The sequence below is a fragment of the Mixophyes fleayi genome, chromosome 4, assembly GCF_038048845.1.
Source record: "Mixophyes fleayi isolate aMixFle1 chromosome 4, aMixFle1.hap1, whole genome shotgun sequence".
NCBI classification, from domain to species: domain Eukaryota; kingdom Metazoa; phylum Chordata; class Amphibia; order Anura; family Limnodynastidae; genus Mixophyes; species Mixophyes fleayi.
In genome coordinates this window covers 119,278,898-119,301,428 of record NC_134405.1, presented here as the reverse complement: position 1 = coordinate 119,301,428, position 22,531 = coordinate 119,278,898, and the positions used below count along the sequence as shown (strand labels likewise).

At 40.9% G+C, this 22,531-nt stretch overlaps 1 protein-coding gene across 1 annotated transcript in view; it reads left to right on the top strand.

Moving 5' to 3' along the window:
• THSD4 (thrombospondin type 1 domain containing 4) overlaps positions 1-22,531 on the top strand; it is a 637,279-nt gene that overhangs the window by 180,224 nt on the left and 434,524 nt on the right. Inside the window, exon 5 of the mRNA XM_075208082.1 lies at positions 9,828-10,257. Coding sequence (XP_075064183.1) covers positions 9,828-10,257 — 430 coding nt within the window. The remainder of the gene's footprint in view (positions 1-9,827; positions 10,258-22,531) is intronic.

Sequence of the window (22,531 nt, the reverse complement as noted above, 5' to 3'; positions counted from 1 at the left end):
CCCACAGTATTTTCATTGCCACAGCTGAACTTGTATAAATTCAACAGGAGGGATGACATAAGATATGATCTGACATGGCAAATCAGCACCTTACTTCACAGATCTGAGCCCTGCAGTGATTCATTATGGGGCCCAAACAGCTATGAAACCGAAAAGAAAACTCAACTTTTCGTTAACTTGGCAGCTCTTCAGAAGATTACAGCGGGTGTTGTAATACTCTTCAGTGTCAGTTTACTTTTCTACTAAAGGGTTTCCTAGTCATTACTGTAAATATTGGAGTGGATTTTCAATGTTCTGTGTGTCAGAGGTACAATAAAGTTGCGTTGGACTTCCTCCATCACAGGCAAAGCTCCAAGGCCATTTATTGTTTAGGGACCAATTAAATCCTTTATAAGACCTAATTAGACCAGAGCAGGTCACCTGTAAATAAGTATTGAATGAACATTGTTTGGACATTGAACTTCTTAGGGTTACCTAGAATATAGGACCCAATTATTAGAATAGCACATGTTATTTAAGTGAACAAGATCTTTTCAAACCGGTATGTCCAACAGAAGAATATGGAGAATTAAATTAAAGAATGAAAGTAGGAAATGTATATTTTTTCTTACATGTCATTTCCAGGGTAGGTTTTCTTGTACAGTTTGGAAATAGTAAAGGTCATGCTTACTTCTCATCTGCAGTAAGTTTGAACTAGCACAGCTGCCTTGGCTAGTGTTTCGAGCCGCATTCATTGCATCAACGCCCTCCATTCTTGGACTGTAATGTGACTATTTTGCGATAGTCCAATTTAAATTAATAGAAAGCGGAAAAAAATGCATTTCCTGTTTGGCAAATTCTGCACACTTACGAATGTGAAAGAATTAGATTTAATCTAGTCCTGGAAACTTAACATGTTGCTGTCCTTTGTGTCTGCAAAAGGCAAAATACCATTCAAAAATTATAAAAAATGTTATACATCAGATAGTCAACTACAATTAAATACATTTTATTAAACGTGCTCTGTATTCTAGAAGGGAATAACTCTATATTGTCAGCATTTTTTAAAGCATGTTTTCCACCTATGGTGGAGAGGGTATATACTATACTTAACAATGTGCCCTCTCCCCAGCATAGGCAGTTTTCTTTATTTACGTACTGGGGACCTACAGTAGTAGGACTTACACTGGCTGTAATGCTAATCCTGATTGTATGTAAGCTGCTGCCAATCAGTGCATCAAATATCTCCAAATAAGTGTAGGGGCATCTTGGATATGGTGGGAAGTTCAGGAATGAACTAGCTTAGGAAATTAACTCATTAACATCCGCACTCACAGCAAAAAAATATATGTAAACTGTGTTGCAAAACAGTTTACACTTATAAATTATATATGTAATGGACGGACTCATTGTTCGGTAATGAATTATTGCAGTATACAAATCCAAATGTATGACTCCAATTCAATTATAGTTACTTTTTTGCTGATATGATTCTCACCCTAATATAAAATGGCACAAACACTAATAGGTTTATTCATTAAAACAGCAGACTGGACCTAGAAACACATTTACTGATGTTCAGCTATGCAAATAATCAATGAATAAACAATCCTGTTACTAGCAACTAATATATACTACAGTAGATTTTTTTAATCACATTTATTCTATTATACTTTTACTAGAGAAACCCGATAGTAACCACCATAAATGAAAGTGAAATGTGATGACTAAATTACTTTATTAACAGAATTCAATAACTTTTTTTTATACACTAGATTACATGTAGAAATTTTAACAACAGAATATAATAAATAATTATATTATCAATCACTATATTAAAGGAACTAAAGCATTTCTTTATACACTACAATATATATATATATATATATATATATATATATATATATATATATGTATATATATATGTTCTTCCATCGCAGTTACATTGCTGGGCATGGTCCCCACAAGACGGGCTGATCTATGTTGCTGCAAATAACTGTTACAGTTCCCAGGTCACCCAGCAGGTGCACAGGGAGAGCTCACTATTGTCACAGTTTCCAGAGCAACCTGCAGGTGCACAGGTGTATTGCCAACTGTCACATTTTCCAGAGGACAATGGTAATGCATTGGCGGGAAGTCATTTTGCTAAATGACTCTGAAACAATGCAGCCCATTACAATGCCAATCATTTTTTGCAAATCTCCAGAACCAGACCTTTAAGTTGGTATAATATGTGCCCTGCTCAGACAACAGTATCCTAGAAATAAATCACTCATAAAGGCAGTCCTTATGCTATTAATATATAGATATATCATGGTTTTAAAAAGACAATGGGAGCAGAGTATTTGCATTATCTTACATTCAGTTTTTTCCTTGTATATAGACTCACTTTGGATGAGATCAGCATACTAGCTTCCAATTAGTGGACCAGTAAACCTAAATGGAAAATACTTTTATTATAATGACCCCTTCATGAATGTCTTCCCTGCTGTTTACTCTCTGGCTTTGAAGGCCTGCATTGTTTCTTCGCTCACAACCATCCCTGTGTTCAGCTGAGCAGCAGTGTTACTTCTCACTCATACAAGTAAAAACCTCAATTGCTTATCTCTCTTTGCTTCTCGCTGTCCTCTCTAGTCTATAGATATGAGAGGGTCAGGCATTGGAGATGGTCAACTGTGCAAGTCCAAACGGAAGTCCTGCACACCCAAGGATGTAGTGGGCATTGGGTGGACCTTTTAGAGAGTGGCATGTAAATTAAATATAAATCCTTTTTAGGTTTACTGGTATCCTTTAACAATACTTGTAATAGTACAACTGAGGTAAAGCTGGCCACACACGCTGAAATCCTACCATGAGCTGCGCTACAGAATCACTGTCCAATATAACTATACACTTTTGTGGACAAGTCGGTTGAAGTATGGACATTCTGCGCTCATTTACTTTCACTGTCACACAAATATGCCCCAAAGTAGTCCTATTGAATTTAATAGCATCATCAACGCGCATTAAGGTCATTTTGGCCATTTCAGAAATTGTTGTCAATCTGTATGGTGGATTTATGTTCAGTTATTAATTTTGGGGAATTTGCCAGTATATGTGTTTTTGATGTTATTTTGCCTTCTCTGGCTTCTACCGTGTGCTGACTAAATAGGCGTTGACTAAATAGGTGTTGACTGGGCAAACTTGCCCTTAATGTGAAGTAGAGGGCCAAATTTTTCCAGAGAACAAGCAATCTGATTTTTTTTTTATGGTAAGTTTAGATGGATGGGAAGCTATATACACATCAAGGTGCACCAAAGTGAAATATATATATATATATATATATATATATATATATATATATATTACAAATTTGGCAAATTGGGAATTAAAAAGCATTGGTACGCCCTTCATGATAAGAGCCCACATCTCCTATGGTTTCCGGGACAAGTTCCTCATAGGAGTATTCACTCTATACCCACTCAGTCCTGGTGAGTGGGTGCACTTCCTCCCCTTGCCCAGTTAGTAACGGTACCAGACAAGGATGTCCATTAACCCCCTTCTTTTCGCTCTGACTATTGAGCCCCTTGCCACCAACTTCAGATCTAATCCATATACCGCCAGTATAGAGATGACATCTGGTAATCACAAAGTGGCACTTTACGCAGACAATATACTCCTCTTTATAATAAATCCTATTATTTTTCTGCTAAAACTATTTGTGGAGATTGAACAGATTCTCAACCACATCCATCTTTAAATTAAATACAACTGAAACAGAATTCTAAGATTTTTTTTTATCCCCACCTAACTGAAAGAAGCTCTTTGAGCTTAATTTCCCTTAAATTGGCTTTTCCCCTTTAATCATTTCTTCTTTAGAAAACAAGTGATGCAGTTTATCTGGTCTGAGTTTAGGTGCACAGAGTTAGCAGTGACACGCAGTTTTCCTGCATATTCTGTTCTCTGTCTACCCTTGGCCCAGAGACACCGTTCCACACGTGCTCTCCATATACTCCGCCTCTTCCTAGCTATTTGGGTTTAATGTAGCAAAATTGCCAATTTATCTCCCCCTCTATCCCCTGTTATCCAGTTTTTCCCCAGGCATTTCACAACATATGTCTTCTGTATGGTCTAAAGGGAGCAGCCTACTTCTGAATGAACTTTCTAGAGCAGGGATTTTCCATAGTTCTTGGATCTTGGGAAACTCACCAGTATTTACAGATTAGGTGTTTCTTTCATACCTGTATTTGTTACACTTCTGGTGCATTAAATAGTATTTGTGGGGGGGGGGGGAAGGGCTTTTATGAAAATTTTCACTGAATGGCTGGGTAGTGTCTAGGTCCGATAAGCTTTAGGGATCCTGATAGTGTAAGATTAATTTAGATTCTTTATAAGACTATATAGTGTAATATAAAACATACTAAATGATACAAGGATATCTGCCCTATGTCCACCTCTCTCTCATGTCTCCCATGTTCCTACATTTCTCTGTCATGTCTGCTTTGTGTATTTTTCCTCATATCTCTTGTGTCTTTTCAGCTTTCCCTAATGTCTACCCTTTGTTTCTTCATTCCTTATGTCTTCTATGTGTCTCTTCTCCTTTCTATCATCTGTTTCTTTTCTCTGCCCACTCTCCCCATATGCCCCTACCTTCATCCTAGATAACCCCTCTCTCCCTCCCCACTGCCTTTCTCTGTGCCTCACCCGCTTGTTTGTTTTACTCTCTAACCTAATGTCATAGAAAGTAATACTGATGGATACTCTTATAAATGTAATTTATTCTAACAACTTAAAAACAAGAAGAGAATTCTCAATTTTATGTGTGTAGAAAAGCCAACAATTCTAAAGGGAACAATGATTCTTAAACGTCCCATAAATGTGTAGTATACAAATACAACTTCATAAAAGTCTTTATATAGTCTTATACATTCCATGATAACTGATTTGTATACAATGTCAAGTTTTAGTTTATAAATGTTATAAAGATGATTGGTAGTCAAAGCTATAAAATTATCCTTATGCGTTTTCATTGTATAGCAACTTAGAATTAAATAACACGTAAGAATGTTCTTATACTGGAGGATCCTCTTGCTGTAGACACTGATTAGGACTGAGCATGTAGTTGCCATAAGGACTTTTTGAAGTTGCTGAAGCTATATTGGATCCTCTTTTTTATTGTTTTTTTTAATAATTATATTAATACATTATTTCTAGATAAATATATAGTGATCATTTAAATCGATTCACAGCTTCACATTGGTGGGGACCAGCTAACAGGAAGTAAAGCCCCCTGTAAGCCAAGGCAAGCCAGACACTTCTGGACCACCCAAATCAGGTGCCTAGGTCCCATACAGCCCCACTCGGAAAGAGTGAGGGCCTCAGTAGAATTTTAAAATAACAAGCAGTTGGCAGAAGTCAAGCAAGCGGCTGATCCGTCCTTGCTTCCATATTTGACTTATAACTGAAAATCAAATAACGAAGTATGTTGGTTATCTTATTGCAACTATGCAAGTCTCAACCCATCTATCTAGTGTGTTGTTGTAATAATAATATTTGTCTAAATAAGTAACACAATTTTTTGGGGAAATTTGATATGTATGTATTAGTGGTTATTTTGGTATGACACATACTACATATTCCATTCATATAAGGGTTTATGGGTTTTTCAAGTGTCCCAAGTTTATATAGCCATAGGAATGTGAGTTTAGCTGCTCCTATACGGCAAGGAGCATAACTGTAAAAGGCATTTACTGTACATGCAGTATACATGCAACATACTGTGCATGCATATACGTCTCACTTTTATAAGAGACCTCTTAGCAGACATGTCCGATTCTGCCAACGGCCACTTTATACAGTTGTCTAGCTATTTATTCATTATTTTGAGTTATTTAAAATATGTGGTTAAATTGATATATCTAATTATAGAAAACCACATAATCTTCACATTTCTTCTATCATTTAGAAGCCTCCTAGGTAGTGTACTGTATACAGCTGTAATCAGTGGTGGAAGTGGGGGTGTACATGGTGGTATACTATACGCCACTTCTCCTGCTGCCTTCATTGTAAAACTATCAAATTCCATACACTTACAATACATTTTCTTTATCACCACTTCTAAATGTCCACTTTGACCACTGGCTGTATTAATAAAGATTGTACTGCTAAATAGTGTTATTAAATGTTGATTGTTGTCCATTACCTTGATTTGACTGTACATTACATGTAAATATTGTCTACTTTATATTAGTACTTGCTTTGAACATAATTGAATGTAAATGTAATGTTCTGATAAAGCAAGATCATGGTAGTAGATGTTTCAGAATGAAATTTAGATGCAAAAAGCTGTATGCTGAATAATGTTGTCTTCTTTTAAATATTTGTATAAAATTTTTCTAGTAAGAAAAAATATCAGCACCATTTATTATGAGCCAAGCATGGGTCATGCAGAGTGAATGCAACTACAGCATATTTATGTAGATAAGGCTGTGAAAAATAGTGGTGTGGTTTAATTTTATTTATTTATTTCAAAATATGCTTTCAAAGCTTTCATACCTTACTATGACCGCCGTTCTACTCCTCTGCGAGTGGCCACCATTTTCCTCTTCTGCAAATGACCACCATTCATCTCCACTCTAAATAACTACCAATATCCACTTTTGCAAGTGACCACCCTTCTCCTCCCCTGCATATGACCGCCCTTCTCCTCCCCTGCGTACGACCGCCCTTCTCCTCCCCTGCGTACCACCGCCCTTCTCCTCCCCTGCGTACGACCGCCCTTCTCCTCCCCTGCGTACGACCGCCCTTCTCCTCCCCTGCGTATGACCGCCCTTCTCCTCCCCTGCGTATGACCGCCCTTCTCCTCCCCTGCGTATGACCGCCCTTCTCCTCCCCTGCGTATGACCGCCCTTCTCCTCCCCTGCGTATGACCGCCCTTCTCCTCCCCTGCGTACGACCGCCCTTCTCCTCCCCTGCGTACGACCGCCCTTCTCCTCCCCTGCGTACGACCGCCCTTCTCCTCCCCTGCGTACGACCGCCCTTCTCCTCCCCTGCGTACGACCGCCCTTCTCCTCCCCTGCGTACGACCGCCCTTCTCCTCCCCTGCGTACCACCGCCCTTCTCCTCCCCTGCGTACGACCGCCCTTCTCCTCCCCTGCGTACGACCGCCCTTCTCCTCCCCTGCGTACCACCGCCCTTCTCCTCCCCTGCGTATGACCGCCCTTCTCCTCCCCTGCGTATGACCGCCCTTCTCCTCCCCTGCGTATGACCGCCCTTCTCCTCCCCTGCGTACGACCGCCCTTCTCCTCCCCTGCGTACGACCGCCCTTCTCCTCCCCTGCGTACGACCGCCCTTCTCCTCCCCTGCGTACGACCGCCCTTCTCCTCCCCTGCGTACCACCGCCCTTCTCCTCCCCTGCGTACGACCGCCCTTCTCCTCCCCTGCGTACGACCGCCCTTCTCCTCCCCTGCGTACCACCGCCCTTCTCCTCCCCTGCGTACGACCGCCCTTCTCCTCCCCTGCGTACGACCGCCCTTCTCCTCCCCTGCGTATGACCGCCCTTCTCCTCCCCTGCGTATGACCGCCCTTCTCCTCCCCTGCGTATGACCGCCCTTCTCCTCCCCTGCGTATGACCGCCCTTCTCCTCCCCTGCGTATGACCGCCCTTCTCCTCCCCTGCGTACGACCGCCCTTCTCCTCCCCTGCGTACGACCGCCCTTCTCCTCCCCTGCGTACGACCGCCCTTCTCCTCCCCTGCGTACGACCGCCCTTCTCCTCCCCTGCGTACGACCGCCCTTCTCCTCCCCTGCGTACGACCGCCCTTCTCCTCCCCTGCGTACCACCGCCCTTCTCCTCCCCTGCGTACCACCGCCCTTCTCCTCCCCTGCGTACGACCGCCCTTCTCCTCCCCTGCGTACCACCGCCCTTCTCCTCCCCTGCGTATGACCGCCCTTCTCCTCCCCTGCATATGACCGCCCTTCTCCTCCCCTGCGTACGACTGCCCTTCTCCTCCCCTGCGTATGACCGCCCTTCTCCTCCCCTGCGTATGACCGCCCTTCTCCTCCCCTGCGTATGACCGCCCTTCTCCTCCCCTGCGTACGACCGCCCTTCTCCTCCCCTGCGTACGACCGCCCTTCTCCTCCCCTGCGTACCACCGCCCTTCTCCTCCCCTGCGTACGACCGCCCTTCTCCTCCCCTGCGTACGACCGCCCTTCTCCTCCCCTGCGTACGACCGCCCTTCTCCTCCCCTGCGTACGACCGCCCTTCTCCTCCCCTGCGTACGACCGCCCTTCTCCTCCCCTGCGTACCACCGCCCTTCTCCTCCCCTGCGTATGACCGCCCTTCTCCTCCCCTGCGTACGACCGCCCTTCTCCTCCCCTGCGTACCACCGCCCTTCTCCTCCCCTGCGTATGACCGCCCTTCTCCTCCCCTGCGTATGACCGCCCTTCTCCTCCCCTGCGTATGACCGCCCTTCTCCTCCCCTGCGTATGACCGCCCTTCTCCTCCCCTGCGTACGACCGCCCTTCTCCTCCCCTGCGTACGACCGCCCTTCTCCTCCCCTGCGTACCACCGCCCTTCTCCTCCCCTGCGTATGACCGCCCTTCTCCTCCCCTGCGTACGACCGCCCTTCTCCTCCCCTGCGTACCACCGCCCTTCTCCTCCCCTGCGTATGACCGCCCTTCTCCTCCCCTGCGTATGACCGCCCTTCTCCTCCCCTGCGTATGACCGCCCTTCTCCTCCCCTGCGTATGACCGCCCTTCTCCTCCCCTGCGTACGACCGCCCTTCTCCTCCCCTGCGTACGACCGCCCTTCTCCTCCCCTGCGTACGACCGCCCTTCTCCTCCCCTGCGTACGACCGCCCTTCTCCTCCCCTGCGTACGACCGCCCTTTTCTTCCTCGTTTAATCCTTATTGACAGTCAAATATTGCAACAAAAACACACACATTGCAACAATATATTAGAAATATTCACTATTTCCAGACACATGTTGCAAAGACACCGCCCACTGGCTGCCATATGTTGTATTGAATCACTGCCACCAATTGTCAGCCATACGCTGCACAGAGATTACCTCCCAATTCCTAGATATGCCCAACCCCCATACCCCAGATTGAGGTATATTGGGGAGCTGTATACTAAACACCAGGAAGCTATATACTAGAAATGGGGGCATTGTATAGTGGCAAATTGTTTTCTTAACACCAGGGAACTGTGGACTACCGAGGAGCTGTGTATTTGGAAGACTTAAATTGTATTCCGTAGATGTTCAAGTGACTCACTCTGTTGTAGCAATTTAAGAGATAATTCACTTGACTGATGGTTGCAATAGTCTTAAAAGTATTTAATGATGTCAGTTGCCAGATACATAAATTTAGGGATCAGAATCTGCTTCACAGCTGGCCTTTTGTATGTAGGCCTTTGGAGAGTGTTAGTATACTTTATAAAGGTGAGTTAGAACCTGGGCCAATTTCATTGATGAGACAAGATTTAATTAAATTAAGAATGAACTCCAAATAGCAGTATTGTTCATAATCATCCTGCTGTTTTCTCCTACTGTATGCCCCAGAGCGTCTCGGTACAAATAAATTAGAAATTAACTGCATGTTCCTGTTTCTGTGGATATCTTAAATATTTAATTATTTAGGTCTATTTTGATTTTACAAGCTTTTTCAATTATGCAATCATGTCACTAAAAATATATTTGGAGCTTTTTTTATATACACTTTTTACTATTTATTGTAACTATTGTTTGTTACTCACTGTGAGTATACATTATCTAGCAACATATATACTATGGTAAAGATAGTAAAAATAACATTGTATGAACTTCTGGATCTATGCTAATTTACTTTATTGTTTGTTCCAATCTAGAAATAGAACACAAACTTCAATCAGTCCTGGATCATATGGATATGGAAAAGTTCCTTATATATTACCACTACAAAGTGATACAGGTCAAGACGTCCCAAGACCAAGGCAACGGCGCCAGTCTGGGAGACAGCCTACTTATGAGCAGAATGCAGCCCAGAGTCGCTTTTCCAGCATATCGTCAACACATCTGGGTAACTTATACCAAGAAGTGTATCCTCCGGTCAGGTCACAGCTAGACGGACCTTCAACAAATCAGCGGCTTCCTTCCCTTTCACAGACTCTACCAATATCACAGAGTTTATTCCCTGATGCATCCAGGCAGGGCTCTACTTCACTCCATCTGCACAGAGATAAACCACCCGGCCAACATGGAACTACAGCCATCATGTGTACTGGAGCCTACAAACAGTATAAACTGTGCAATAAAAATGTAAGTGCAAAATCACTATACTTTATGCATAATGTATTTTTTTCAGAAGTGATCCATGTTGTTGCAAATCAGTCTAAACATACAATAGCTAATATATTTAAAACTAGCAGCATCAATATGCCAGAACATTGTGCCTAGCCATTTAACAGGATCATTAGACTTACAATACCACAAAAGTAAATTGGTTGTGGCTCCTTGGTTTGTTGTAAGAAAAAGTGAACGACCTCCTTGCACAGGTTTTGGCTTTTTGCTTGTGAACATGGTACTGTTAATAGATATGTGTACTGTAGATCATGAGTGATTAATGTGAGTCTTGATTACAAATAATGGCCACTTTACTTTGACAAAAGCTGAAGAATTATTTTGGTGTCTTTTATTGGGAACAATGTAAGGTTTGTAGCCATTATCAGCCATTGGATCCGGCATATCAGCCTTCTTGCTGCTGCTGCTTCTGTACCTATAGAGTTTAACAGTGTTGCTGACAACTTTGCAGGGAGAGATTATCAAGAACAGGATATAGAAGCTGCGAGATAGAGGCATACTTGAGCATATCACCTAAGAGATGAGTCATTGTATCTTCTTAGTATAACGTCCTATTTAGAGGCTCTTTTTACTTTCCAGGGTTCCCAGGTGAGGTGGTGGTGGTGGGATTAGAAGGGGACAGCAAAGGCAAACACAGGTTTTCTAAAGGGAGGTTTCCACGCAGTGCAGCCAGAGTGTATGCAAAGGGCATGGCTATCATTTGAGATAGTGTTAGGCTGCTCTCCAACGCTTCCCATTCCCTTCAAATACACAGACAATGGTAGCTGACTATCCTGATTCTGGTGGGGCAGTCCAAATTTTGTGTGACTGTTCCTCTCAGACAGGACTCTGTTCTGACTGCAAGTATAGTTGGGAGGTATGTCCTGCTTCACATGTACTGCTTAATAAGAGGGAGCTGCTTGCATCTACCTGTAGCTCACGCAGCATGCCCTTAATGACCAAGTGTGAAGCAGGACATACCTTCCAACTTGCAGTCGGGACAGTGACCTGACTGAGCAGGATGGTAACACAAAATTGGGATTGCCCCACCAGAATCAATCAAACTGTGCTCCTCTCTTCTCCTGCGGCTGCTGGTCTCTTGAGCTCAGTTGCTGCTTGTCAGCATCCTGGAATGTTGGAACCTGTTTGAAAAAAGTTGCAGGTACATAAAATATGGAAAGTCTAGCAGTCGGTGAAACATTTAGGTCTCCCTCCCTCCATCCAGCCCCGACATTAAATCAATTGCACCTACTTTTAATAATTAGGCCTCCCTATCTGAAGCCAGCCCAATATTAAATTAATAGCATTCACATTTAATAACTAGACCTATTTTCCCTCAGTTATCACCAATATTAAATTAATAGCATTCAGAATTAATAGATAGACATTTTTCTCCCAAACATGCCCTGATGTCAATTTAATGGCACTCACAATTAATAAATACACCAATTTCTCCCCAAACAGTCCCAAGATTAAAAAAAAAAAAATAGTATTTCCACTGGCAGGGGCTCTTTTTGGGGAGCTTACCTCGGACGTCTGCGCTTGATGGGAGTGTCTTAGGGGTTGGTGCTGCCGTTACGGAATCTTCGGGTGTTCCAATTCCTGAACTTTTTGTTTGTCTCGTTGTCTGTGCCGTGGCACAACCTCGGGTGGAGAAAGAGAGGGGGGGGGGGGGGAGGAGTATGGCGAGAACACAGATACAGGGGGGTGGAGGGTTATGGCGAGAACACAGATACAGAATAGGTACCAACATTATACGTAGATGCTAATGGGTAAGCGGTGGATTATAGCTCGATTTGCTGATGTGGATCTATAGCTCTTTTGACCTGTTTAAAGCTCTAATGCGGTTTATATTGTGGTGGTAGTGGTACCTTCTGTATGTGGGATGTGTCTATAGCTCTGGTGATGGTGGTGGGCAGGGGTGTCTTTAGCTCTTAGCTGTTTTCAGTGTTTATAGCTCTAAAAGGAGGGCAGTGGTGGTGGGGGACTGCCTCCAGTGGTGATGTTCTGTGGAAACTGTGGATGCTGCTGTTAACTAAGGCTGTTTATAGCTCTTATATGTTGTATATAGCTATCTGTGTAGGAGGTGCTTGTGGCTATGTGTTCTTATGGCAATAATTTGTGTATATATATGTGGATGTGAGGGTGGTTATTGGGTGGTCCTTTTGCTATAGATAGCTCTTATAAGAGCAGTTGGGTATAATGGTTGTCAGCCGTCCTGGCTGACCTGTGGGTAGACGCTGTAGTTGGAGTTACTTGTAGCGAGTACCGAGCGGTCTGTGTAGCTGTGGCCAAGCGGGTTCTCCTGATGTCTCCCAGTGCGCATGCGTGTGGCGGCCACCGGACTTCCGTTATTGGTGGAGCGCAGAGTGCGTTCCACTGGGGAGTGGGTCTCTCGTATGCTTCTGCTTTCACCTTGGTTTTTTGAAAGTTGGGCTGGTGATGTTGCAGCGGTGTCCAGAGCTTCCAGGAGTGGATTGAGTTATGCAGGGGGTCTTTCACGGGGTATGTAAGGGTTCCTATAAACACTGAAAACAGCTAAGAGCTAAAGACACCCCTGCCCACCACCATCACCAGAGCTATAGACACATCCCACATACAGAAGGTACCACTACCACCACAATATACACCGCATTAGAGCTTTAAACAGGGCAAAAGAGCTATAGACCCACATCAGCAAATCGAACTATAATCCACCGCTTACCCATTAGCATCTACGTATATTGTTGGTATCTATTCTGTATCTGTGTTCTCGCCATACCCCTCCCCCCCTCTCTTTCTCCACCCCAGGTTGCGCCACGGCACAGACAACGAGACCATTTTAATAACTACACTGATTTTCCTCCAAATTGCCCCAATGTTAAAATATTGGTATTCACAATTAATAAATTGCCCCTCTCCTCCCTAACGTCAGCCCCACATTAAATTAATACTCCACAAACCACCATAGCAGTAATTAAATAATGCTATCACACCACCTTAAATTAATAGTTATTGCTATACTCAACTGTTAAATGGTCCCCACCATCATATAAATTGCCCCACCAATAAATTAATATTCCCTATGATTGTCAACCACCCCCACCATTAACTTAATACCCAGTCTCCATCCTTTACAGTAGGAACCTACCCTCACACTTACCACCTTCTATCATCTGAATCTGTAAAATTCAGAGCACACTCTTCTTTCTGCCTCTCTTATTTTCTGCACTAGGTCGCTGTCTGTCCCATGAAGGAGGAGCAAAGGATATATAGCGTAGAAGGGAGGGGCATCTGCTGCAGATCTACACCGCTGCAGTAAAGTGGCTGGTTCAGTCTGTCAGTACGTCCTTAGTGCACACCTGGACAGTAATGTTTCTTCTCCCCCAGCACCCCAGCATTTCAATAGCTACACATTGTTGGCTCTGCCAGATACCACTGCCACAGAACATTACTGGTCAGGCAGGTAAACTATCGGTCAAAGGCCCAACCCTGCAGCCAGCCAGTGGTAACCTATACTCCCATGACTCAGGTAAAGTCCCGACCCTCTCTGCACATAAACATGTACAGGAATAGCATCAGCTGTTAGTAAAATATTATTATTGCTTTTATATGGCATTTCGTTTTGTAAATGTATAGCCAGTGTTTAATTGTATCTTATATCTTAAAATGTGAAAAGATCATTACAGATAATTAATTATACAAAAGAGTGCAATAAAAAGTATTTTCTAGTAGTTGATCACTTGATTCTAAACTATGAATAAATGTTCCTCTATGTTGCAGCCATAGATATGTGTTCTGTACAATATTTCCACTCTTAAAATTATATTCTTGCGCAATATTTAATGATGCAGAACTCATTTTATGCATTTAGTAGATTCAAAGAGACAAGAGTAAATATACTGTGTGTTATTTTATACTCCTAAAATTGCATAGGTGAAAAAAATTGCCGTCTGACCAAATAAATCACAGACAACGGGAAATAAGTGATTTTCGGAATATGTCATGACGGAGAGAAAAACAGAAATGTACTGTAGGATTTTTCAGTGCTTTCCAGTTTGCAGTACTTTTAAGAAAGCCTATTTCATGGTGTAAGAATTATTATGTTTTTAGGTTCAACCCATCAGCATAATTCCAGCTATTTAAACACTTTATGTCATGAGCAAAAATCATAATAATTGAGGTCCCTTGGGTAATCAGGAGCAATAAAATAGTGCATTATATGTACTATTAAAATACACATATCTCTGGAAGGTGTTTCATGAACTTGGCAAATATTATGTGTGGAGGTAAAATTAAAATTATATTTATGTTAAAGAAACAAAAAACTCCTGAGGTTTTTGCAACATAAAATAACAATCTAGTTCTCTTTCCTTTCAGTAACTATTAATTTGACAGTGGAAGCAGAAATAAGAAATTCATGCATTGTTGTCTAAGTCGGGTGCAAGCATTGTTGTCTAAGTAGGGTGCAACATTAGTACACTGTTTGATAAGATAAATTTGTTTCAATATAAATAGAGACGGGGCAAACATCACTGTGGTACAAACTCCTCATTAGTCTCTCTATAGTACTCATCATATTGTCTCTCTATAATGGCCAATTACTAACCACACATTTAGTCATTTCATGTTTTCATTGGTTTAATTGCCATGCTAGGTTTGTTTCTTGAATTTGGCATTCAAGTATAATTTGAACCTCATGGTACAAAAGACACCCCTTTGAAAAAAAAAAGGGTCACTTTATTAAACCAGTAACACACCCCTAGCTGCATGCATTACGGGTGGGGTGTTCATGGTTGGGCAAGTGCCTGAAATGCCTTTTTATTCCTGTAAAGAAAAAAATCTGCAATAGGCTCTATCCCTTAAGGGAACCTTGATTTTCATTTAGGTGCAATCTAGCATAATTCTTGTGGCTAGCGCATATTCAGGAGCAAACATCACAATTTGTCCAACACAAAAACTTGCACACCACAGACATGATAATCTCTGTACTTTCTAGTACAAATTAAGCGCATAATATCAAATGACAGAATTTGCACTGTGGACCCAACTTTTTGCAGCTTTGTACATAACCCTTAAAATTTAGAGTTCAGTAAAAGAATTCAGTTGAAAATTAGAATGCAGATGTTTATTATTCTCATTGATTTGTAAAGTGCCACAGTGCCATAGAGTGGGCAAAATGGGGTACACATAATACATGGGCACACAAGGTAGACAAAATAAATAGAGAAAATAAAAGGTTAGGGAGGGTCCTGCTAATAAGAGAGAGCTAATTGGAAGGAACAAGTGTGGCCCAGAGTGGAGATTGGGATAGTTGTGTGGGTGTAATAGTGTGGGTAGCAGAACTGCCATCAGAAATTGTGTCGCTCAGTACAAATGAAACAGTTAGCCCCCCCACCCCTCCCCCCCAAAAAATCTGTCCTCATCCTCCTCATTATTTTGCCCAAGGACACATTTGTTTTCTTCTAAATAGTTGTCATTGTTCCCTGTAATCTACACATCCTGCAAATGATAGTGTTAAAAGCTCATTACATGCCCATCAGACCTCCCACATGCCCTCCAGACCTTCACACATGTCCCTTACATGCCATCAGAGCTCCCCACGTGCCCTTTACATGCCCTCAGATTTCTCAACAAGCCCCACAGACCACCCCAAATGCCCTTCACGTGCCCTTCAGACCTCCCCATATGCTATCAGACCTCATCTACCCACATGCCAGCCCCATGAACTTTACAGATTAAGACTCCTCCACACTGTTACTACTGAGATTGAATAAGACCACTCAAGCAAGCAGTCTCTGTTGCAGTGGTGGTCTCATTGTTTACTATAAGTGTACAGTATATTACTGTACTGTATATTACTGTGCAATGTGTCAGTCCAAATGAGCAACATGTAGAAATGCACAATTTTAGTACTTGAATCATGTGGCCAATGTGTCAGTCCTAGCCTTGAACCACATGGTGACCACAGCTACATAGAAAGCGGGGAGCTCATCAATACCATATTAGTAACAGATGTTGCATACTGATCTTTTTTCAAATGATGAGTCATAAATGCTACATATGCAGTTTTTCAATAAAATATTCAGAAAAAATATGGATTTCTTCTGGTCTACAGGGCTTCTCTTGATGTATATTAATGTTTATCAATATGAAAGATATGGTATTGATTTTTGGGAAGACAGTGCTGCTTACCAAGAAGTACGTTTTGAGGAAGTATATCTGAGTGTATAATATCATGTTTTTATACGTAACATATTAGCCTTTTATTTGTAAAATATTTGGCAAAGCTTATGCCTCAAAAACTTAGCATTAATCTTGATTTCCTTTTGGGGCGGACTATGGAGTCCCTTGGTCAATGGCTGGCAGGTGGCATCAGGCGGAAGCACTGATCAAAGAGGAGTAGCTGCAGATCAGGGACAAAACAGGTTGGAGTTCTGTATGTGTCAAAATAAAGGAAACCACATATAAGCTTCTATGCAAGTGGTATTATGGTCCCACTAGTGGTATTATAGTCCCTATGTTGGAGGGGGATGTATGAAATCTGGTAACTTCCTCCACATATGGTTGGATTGCAGGCCTTTTGGTATCTCCTGGAATTTTGCCCATACCATCCTGCAAGTAGATGTTCCATTCTCTCCAAAAACACTTTCTACTAGTGGCCCCATTACCCACAGCCTCGCAACACCAAAATAAACTGATTACACACATTACATTAACTGCCAATTAGCAACAGATTGGAAACAAGCGGCACCACAAGTGGTCTTGAAAAGAATTTGCCATGCCTACCAGATGAAGTATATGACATGCATTATAGGGCATTCCACTAAATTATTTTGCAAAGTCTGGAACTTTGGAAAGTTCACTATAACCCAAGACTGAGCAGGGATATGTCCCGAATACTGGAATGTATTAGAGGCCTCTTTCATTGCCCCCTCTCTTCGGCCAATGCCTAAATCTGGGTGTATTCCCCCACATCCCATCTTTTCATGCTTGGCATTTAAAATAACCAGACACTCTGTATGACAGCTAATATTATGCAATCAGACTGATATCTCACTGTGTGGCCCCAAAACAGTTGAGAAGCCAATTAACTATCATGGAATCATTATCGGGCATGGTGAAAAATGCATTCAGAAGATAACTGCTATCGGCCAGTGCACGGTTATTATCTGTCATCATGCTGTCAGAAATTGAACATTGAATGTGTTGGCCGGTGGGGCTCCTCAACTTAAAGTGCTATTGTGTTACTGTAACACAGCGTTTCAGAACACAGGCCACGTGCTGTGTGAAAGCAGAGAGTGAAGCAAAACGCTCTAACAGCTAAACTTTTTACTGTATTTGAAGTAAAGATACAGGTTAATGTAATTAATGTGGACTGTGATCATCCAACATATGTCAGTTCTTGGTGTAGACCTATTCTTGCTAGCTCTATGACCAAACTCCTCATAGCAAAACTGAATAGTAAACATAACATTAGGTAATGCTACGAAACATTTATAAAACAGACAGTCCTCAAGCTGCGAAACCAACTGCACCACAATGTGAATGATATATTTTGAAGACTAGAAGAAGACAATGTTTGTCAGCTCTTGTCCTTATTTGTGTAAATCTGTACTTACATAAAGAAATGTAAATTTGTGGTATCATAATAAAGGCCTCAATATGTATCCTACACTTACATCCCACATGAATGAAACAGACACACATAGTTTAACGCTTAAAAATGTATGCACAGTTCATAGGCCTGAAATTCAATGTTTCGGTTGAAGAGATGGTCCCTAGTGGGTACTAACACGCATCATAAAACCCACATGTGTAACTCACTACATTATAATTCTACAGCACTGGTGGGCCACTGCTAGAGGACTGCCTAAAATGAACCTTTATAATTAATGACCTATTATTTAACCTTTTTGAAAGAAAGGGAAGTTGTATAACACTTAGAGTAGCTATCTAAGACACATCACTGACTTTCAGGATAGTATGGCTGAAGAAGAAATGCAAGAGTTGAAAGAGTGCAGGAGTCTGGATGTCATCAAGAATGATGATTACCGGTATATGTAATGTTTTGTTTGTGTATCTATAGTTACATGCAATATCCTAAATGTAAAGGTTGTTTCTAAGAATTAATTTTGAATATTACAAATTGCTTTAATAATAGTCCAACATAGAATTTTATATGCTTAATTTGTAATGTGCTGGAGAAGAGAAGACCAATTTAATCTTAATGATGGCTGTCGATGCCATCTAAGAAGGCAATAAGTCAGTCCGTAAAAGAAAAGCATATGGCTGTAGATGTCAACGAAGCGGACAATACGACAGTCCGGAAAACAGAGATATTTGCATTAGGCAGGATGATGTAACAAATGCTGCTGGTCTCTAGCAGCTCCATTTTTCAGGATCTGTGCAGCTATTGTTCAATTGACATTGGCCAGAAAGCAAAGAAAGTGTTGTGTGTTTGTGTTTTCAATCATGTTTTAGTAGTACAGAATAGACATATAAGCTGCTTTTTTTCAGTAAGCATTTCATTGTTGGCCCAGACACTTATTGGGTGGGATGCAAATGTGTGTGCTTTTTATCATACATCGAAGGTGAATGGAAGAGTCACTCCTGTATTTCTTGGCCTTAGAATAAGAGCGCTCAAGGAACCATTACTAATTTATTTAAAAGGGTTGTTCCATAAAAAATAAACATTATGAATTAATTGGCTATTCACTGACACTTAGTGTCAGTATAATGCCTAGAGTGAATAGATAGATGATAGGGAGCCTTGTTTTGGATACAGAACATTTTTATTTTTTTTTATTTACTTTTCGTGACCTTTATATTGCTATGGGGAGCTCTGCACTCGTAAACACCAGCACGCATAATGAGCGAAGGGTTGATCGCAGTGCAGAGATAGCTAGCCTATCCCTCTCTTGCTATTGCCAGGGTTTAATGCATTGTGAATGCCATTTGCTTTTACCAATAGACATGTTTGCTTGATTCATGTTACTTTTATGCAGTTGGGAGTCAGTTCACTCTTAACAGATATTATATATGTTCACCAAAATGCCAATGAAAATGTTTTTAGTATTATTATTCTTATTGTTCTTTTTCTTATTATTAATAAGGTTTATTAAGTTGCCAAATATATTAAGCAGTGCCTTAGATTAAGATTAAGCAGTGGGGAAAAAAGAGCTTGTAAGTAAATGTAGTAGTCCAAGACGTAAAATACAGATGCAGAAGACTCAAGAAGCATAAATGCAATATTATAAAAAAATAAAGCATAATATGTAAGATGTAATAGGCAAGGTACAGAACAAACATAAAACGTAATACAAAACATGCAAGAGGCATAATACAAGGATGCACAGGTGGATAAGATGAAAGCAGACAAGACAACAGGAGGAGAGATGTTCCTGCTTGTTAGAGCGTACAATCCACCAATATTTTAACTACTTGGCTAGTTTACTGCTACAAGTTACATAAAATATCAAATTCTACATTTTACATTTCCAAACAAGGTCAGCAAACAATCATGTGTTTGGCATCAGGCATTTAAGGTTTAAGGTGGGTATAGGTGAGTGTTTGACCCACGTTGCCCCTGTGTTTGGCTCAACACAAACAAAATGCAGCACAAATTCAGTTTAAAAGTGTCTCATTTGTCCATACGGTGATAGAACCATTCACATGGCCAATTGGGGACATGCAGGTTGACTGCTTGTTGCAGCATCCACACATATTAACCTGAAGTATTATTTCTGTGTATGCTCCATCAAGCATTCAACCTACGTTGTCCGGACGGTCATGTGCACAGTCATTGCTGTCATCATAAGAATTGGGATGTGTTCAGAGGGTTGAAAGGATAGTGTTAGGTAGTGAAAATAACACATTTGGATTCTAACTCATGCTAACCAAATGGACATTAGTGCAATTTACTGCTAACAAAAACTGCTTGATTACTATTGATTAGGATACATTTCTGATAATTCCATTGTTTGATGTCTTCAGCATATTGTACGGAGGCTTAAGAACTTTGTAATGTGCTTTGTTTCTAAACCTCACGTGATCTAAATCATCTTTATATAGTTGTTCACATTCACACATGCTGTTATTTAATGGATACATATTTCTTGGGATACACATTTGCAATCTTGTAAACAAATTATTACAGTCTAACTTTTCAGTCTTCTATCACTGAAGTGGAGGAAAGAGTACTTGTCTTCAAATTAATTGTAAAGAATTTAGGAATATACTGCCTATGTCAACCTGCTTAGATAAAGCTTAATAACTCTAAACATAAGTTTGCATTATGCTGAAAGGAACAATATTGCATAAAACAGGGAAAAAAATATTATTTCTATTATAACATATACAGCTGTTTGAGATAGGACTGTCTTTGCAGCTCAGTCTATTTTATGTCCCTATTCTGAAGGATTAATATGTATGTATATATATTTTAATTTTTAAATATTGGTGTAACACAGAGCAAAATTAAATTATTTGTGTCATATGGTATCAAAAACCGTATATGATTTACCATGATCTTTGGCAACCTGGGCACTGCAAAGCTCCAACCCTGAATTTGACAATGACAAATTATACCCAGCTGTAGTTATGAGCTACATGAGTTTTGTGCGCATTAAACCATGTTATTAAATAATCCTCATAGTGTATCACTATTTAGATTTAGAGTACATGGCAATTCTGCCACTCAATCGAAGGTCCAAAATGACAGTCACAAAATTGTAGCCTTGTATGTGTATTATTAGTTGTATGTATGTAGAAATATGCGCAATTCAAAATACACTTTAAATATGCCAGTGCATGATGATACACTTTAAGATGTGAGTGTATTATGATGTGACCAGAGTTACTTGATGATGACAGGTATGTTAAAAATATTGTAAGTACAAAACATCCCACCTAAAATAAGTAACCAGTAGTGCTCTAGCCTGGGCTGGTTACCTCCAGCTCTATGTGAGGCTGCGCTGATCACACTATAATAGAAAGACCTGCAACATGGGGTCCACCTGTTTATAATGTGAAATCAGCCCCAAGTCATGTTAACAAGAGGCAGAATTCTCTAAGAGTATCAGCCCTGCAGAATATGTTTTGGATCTCCCAGAGCCAACCAGCTCCTTGATATATAGCACTGGGGCTCTTCCTGACATATCTTGAGAGGTGAGTTTCAGAGAAATAGTGTACAATAAAAAGCATTAAGTACTAGTGTAGAACTAAAAGTCCCAGCAAGCCATTACAACTGTGGATTTCTTGGGCATGCTTGTACTTGTAGAAAATGTCCCACTAAAACATGTACTTAAAAAAATGTGTCTAATAGTTAAAATAAATAAAAATAGACTCCAAATGCTGTAGTATTATAAGTATAATAAATATTCCCATTTGTATTATACCAACCCGCTCTGATTGACTGATTATATTGTGACCCAATACATTAATTTTCAGTGTGGCTTCACAAGGAGCAAGTCCTCGTCATTGTTTTGTATTTTGTTTTTTTAATTTCAATTGTTTGTTTTGGGTGTATTTATTTTAATTCCAATACTACAACATTTGGTTTCTTTTAGAGTTGGAGACATTTGCGTACCAAATATACGTAGGAATGGATATACACAAGAAAAAAATATTCTTACATGTATATGTGTCGGACGCATCTCAAGTTGTACCCAGCTGAAAACAGTAACATTTGCACCAGACGTAGCTTGGGCATACACATCTAGCACATACTATAGTTACATTACCCTATTTGTATAGAATATATATATATAGTGTAATGAAGTGTCCTATACACAAGAGAGAATATTGGCTTGACCACTATCAATAAAAAGTCGTATTTTTAAATATGAAAAAATAAGCACTATCAGGTTTAGAGGCCAGTATGCAATCAGCTGATAGAAATGGGTAAGTAGTGCTTCTCATAGCCTCAGGGCCCGAATAAGGGTTCCACCCATCCGAGGCTATTACAGCTGTAGCCCCCCGGCCCAATATAAGCGTATAGGAATACTTATGAATATGAATATTCAGGAGTATTTGCCAGCGTTCAAATTTAGACAGCTTGTGCATTCTCTCTTCCCTGTTCTTGCTCTTCTCTCGTCCCTGTTCTTACAGCTTTATTGTCTTCTAGCTGGCTTCTGGAAAGTTGGGATCCTGTTTTGAAAATATGCAGTAATTGTATGATAATGCTAAATGTTAACAAATCCTGAATGATTAGGCTCCAAAACACAACAGTCCATTATGGGCAGATAAAACTACCCCATAGCACAGGCATATG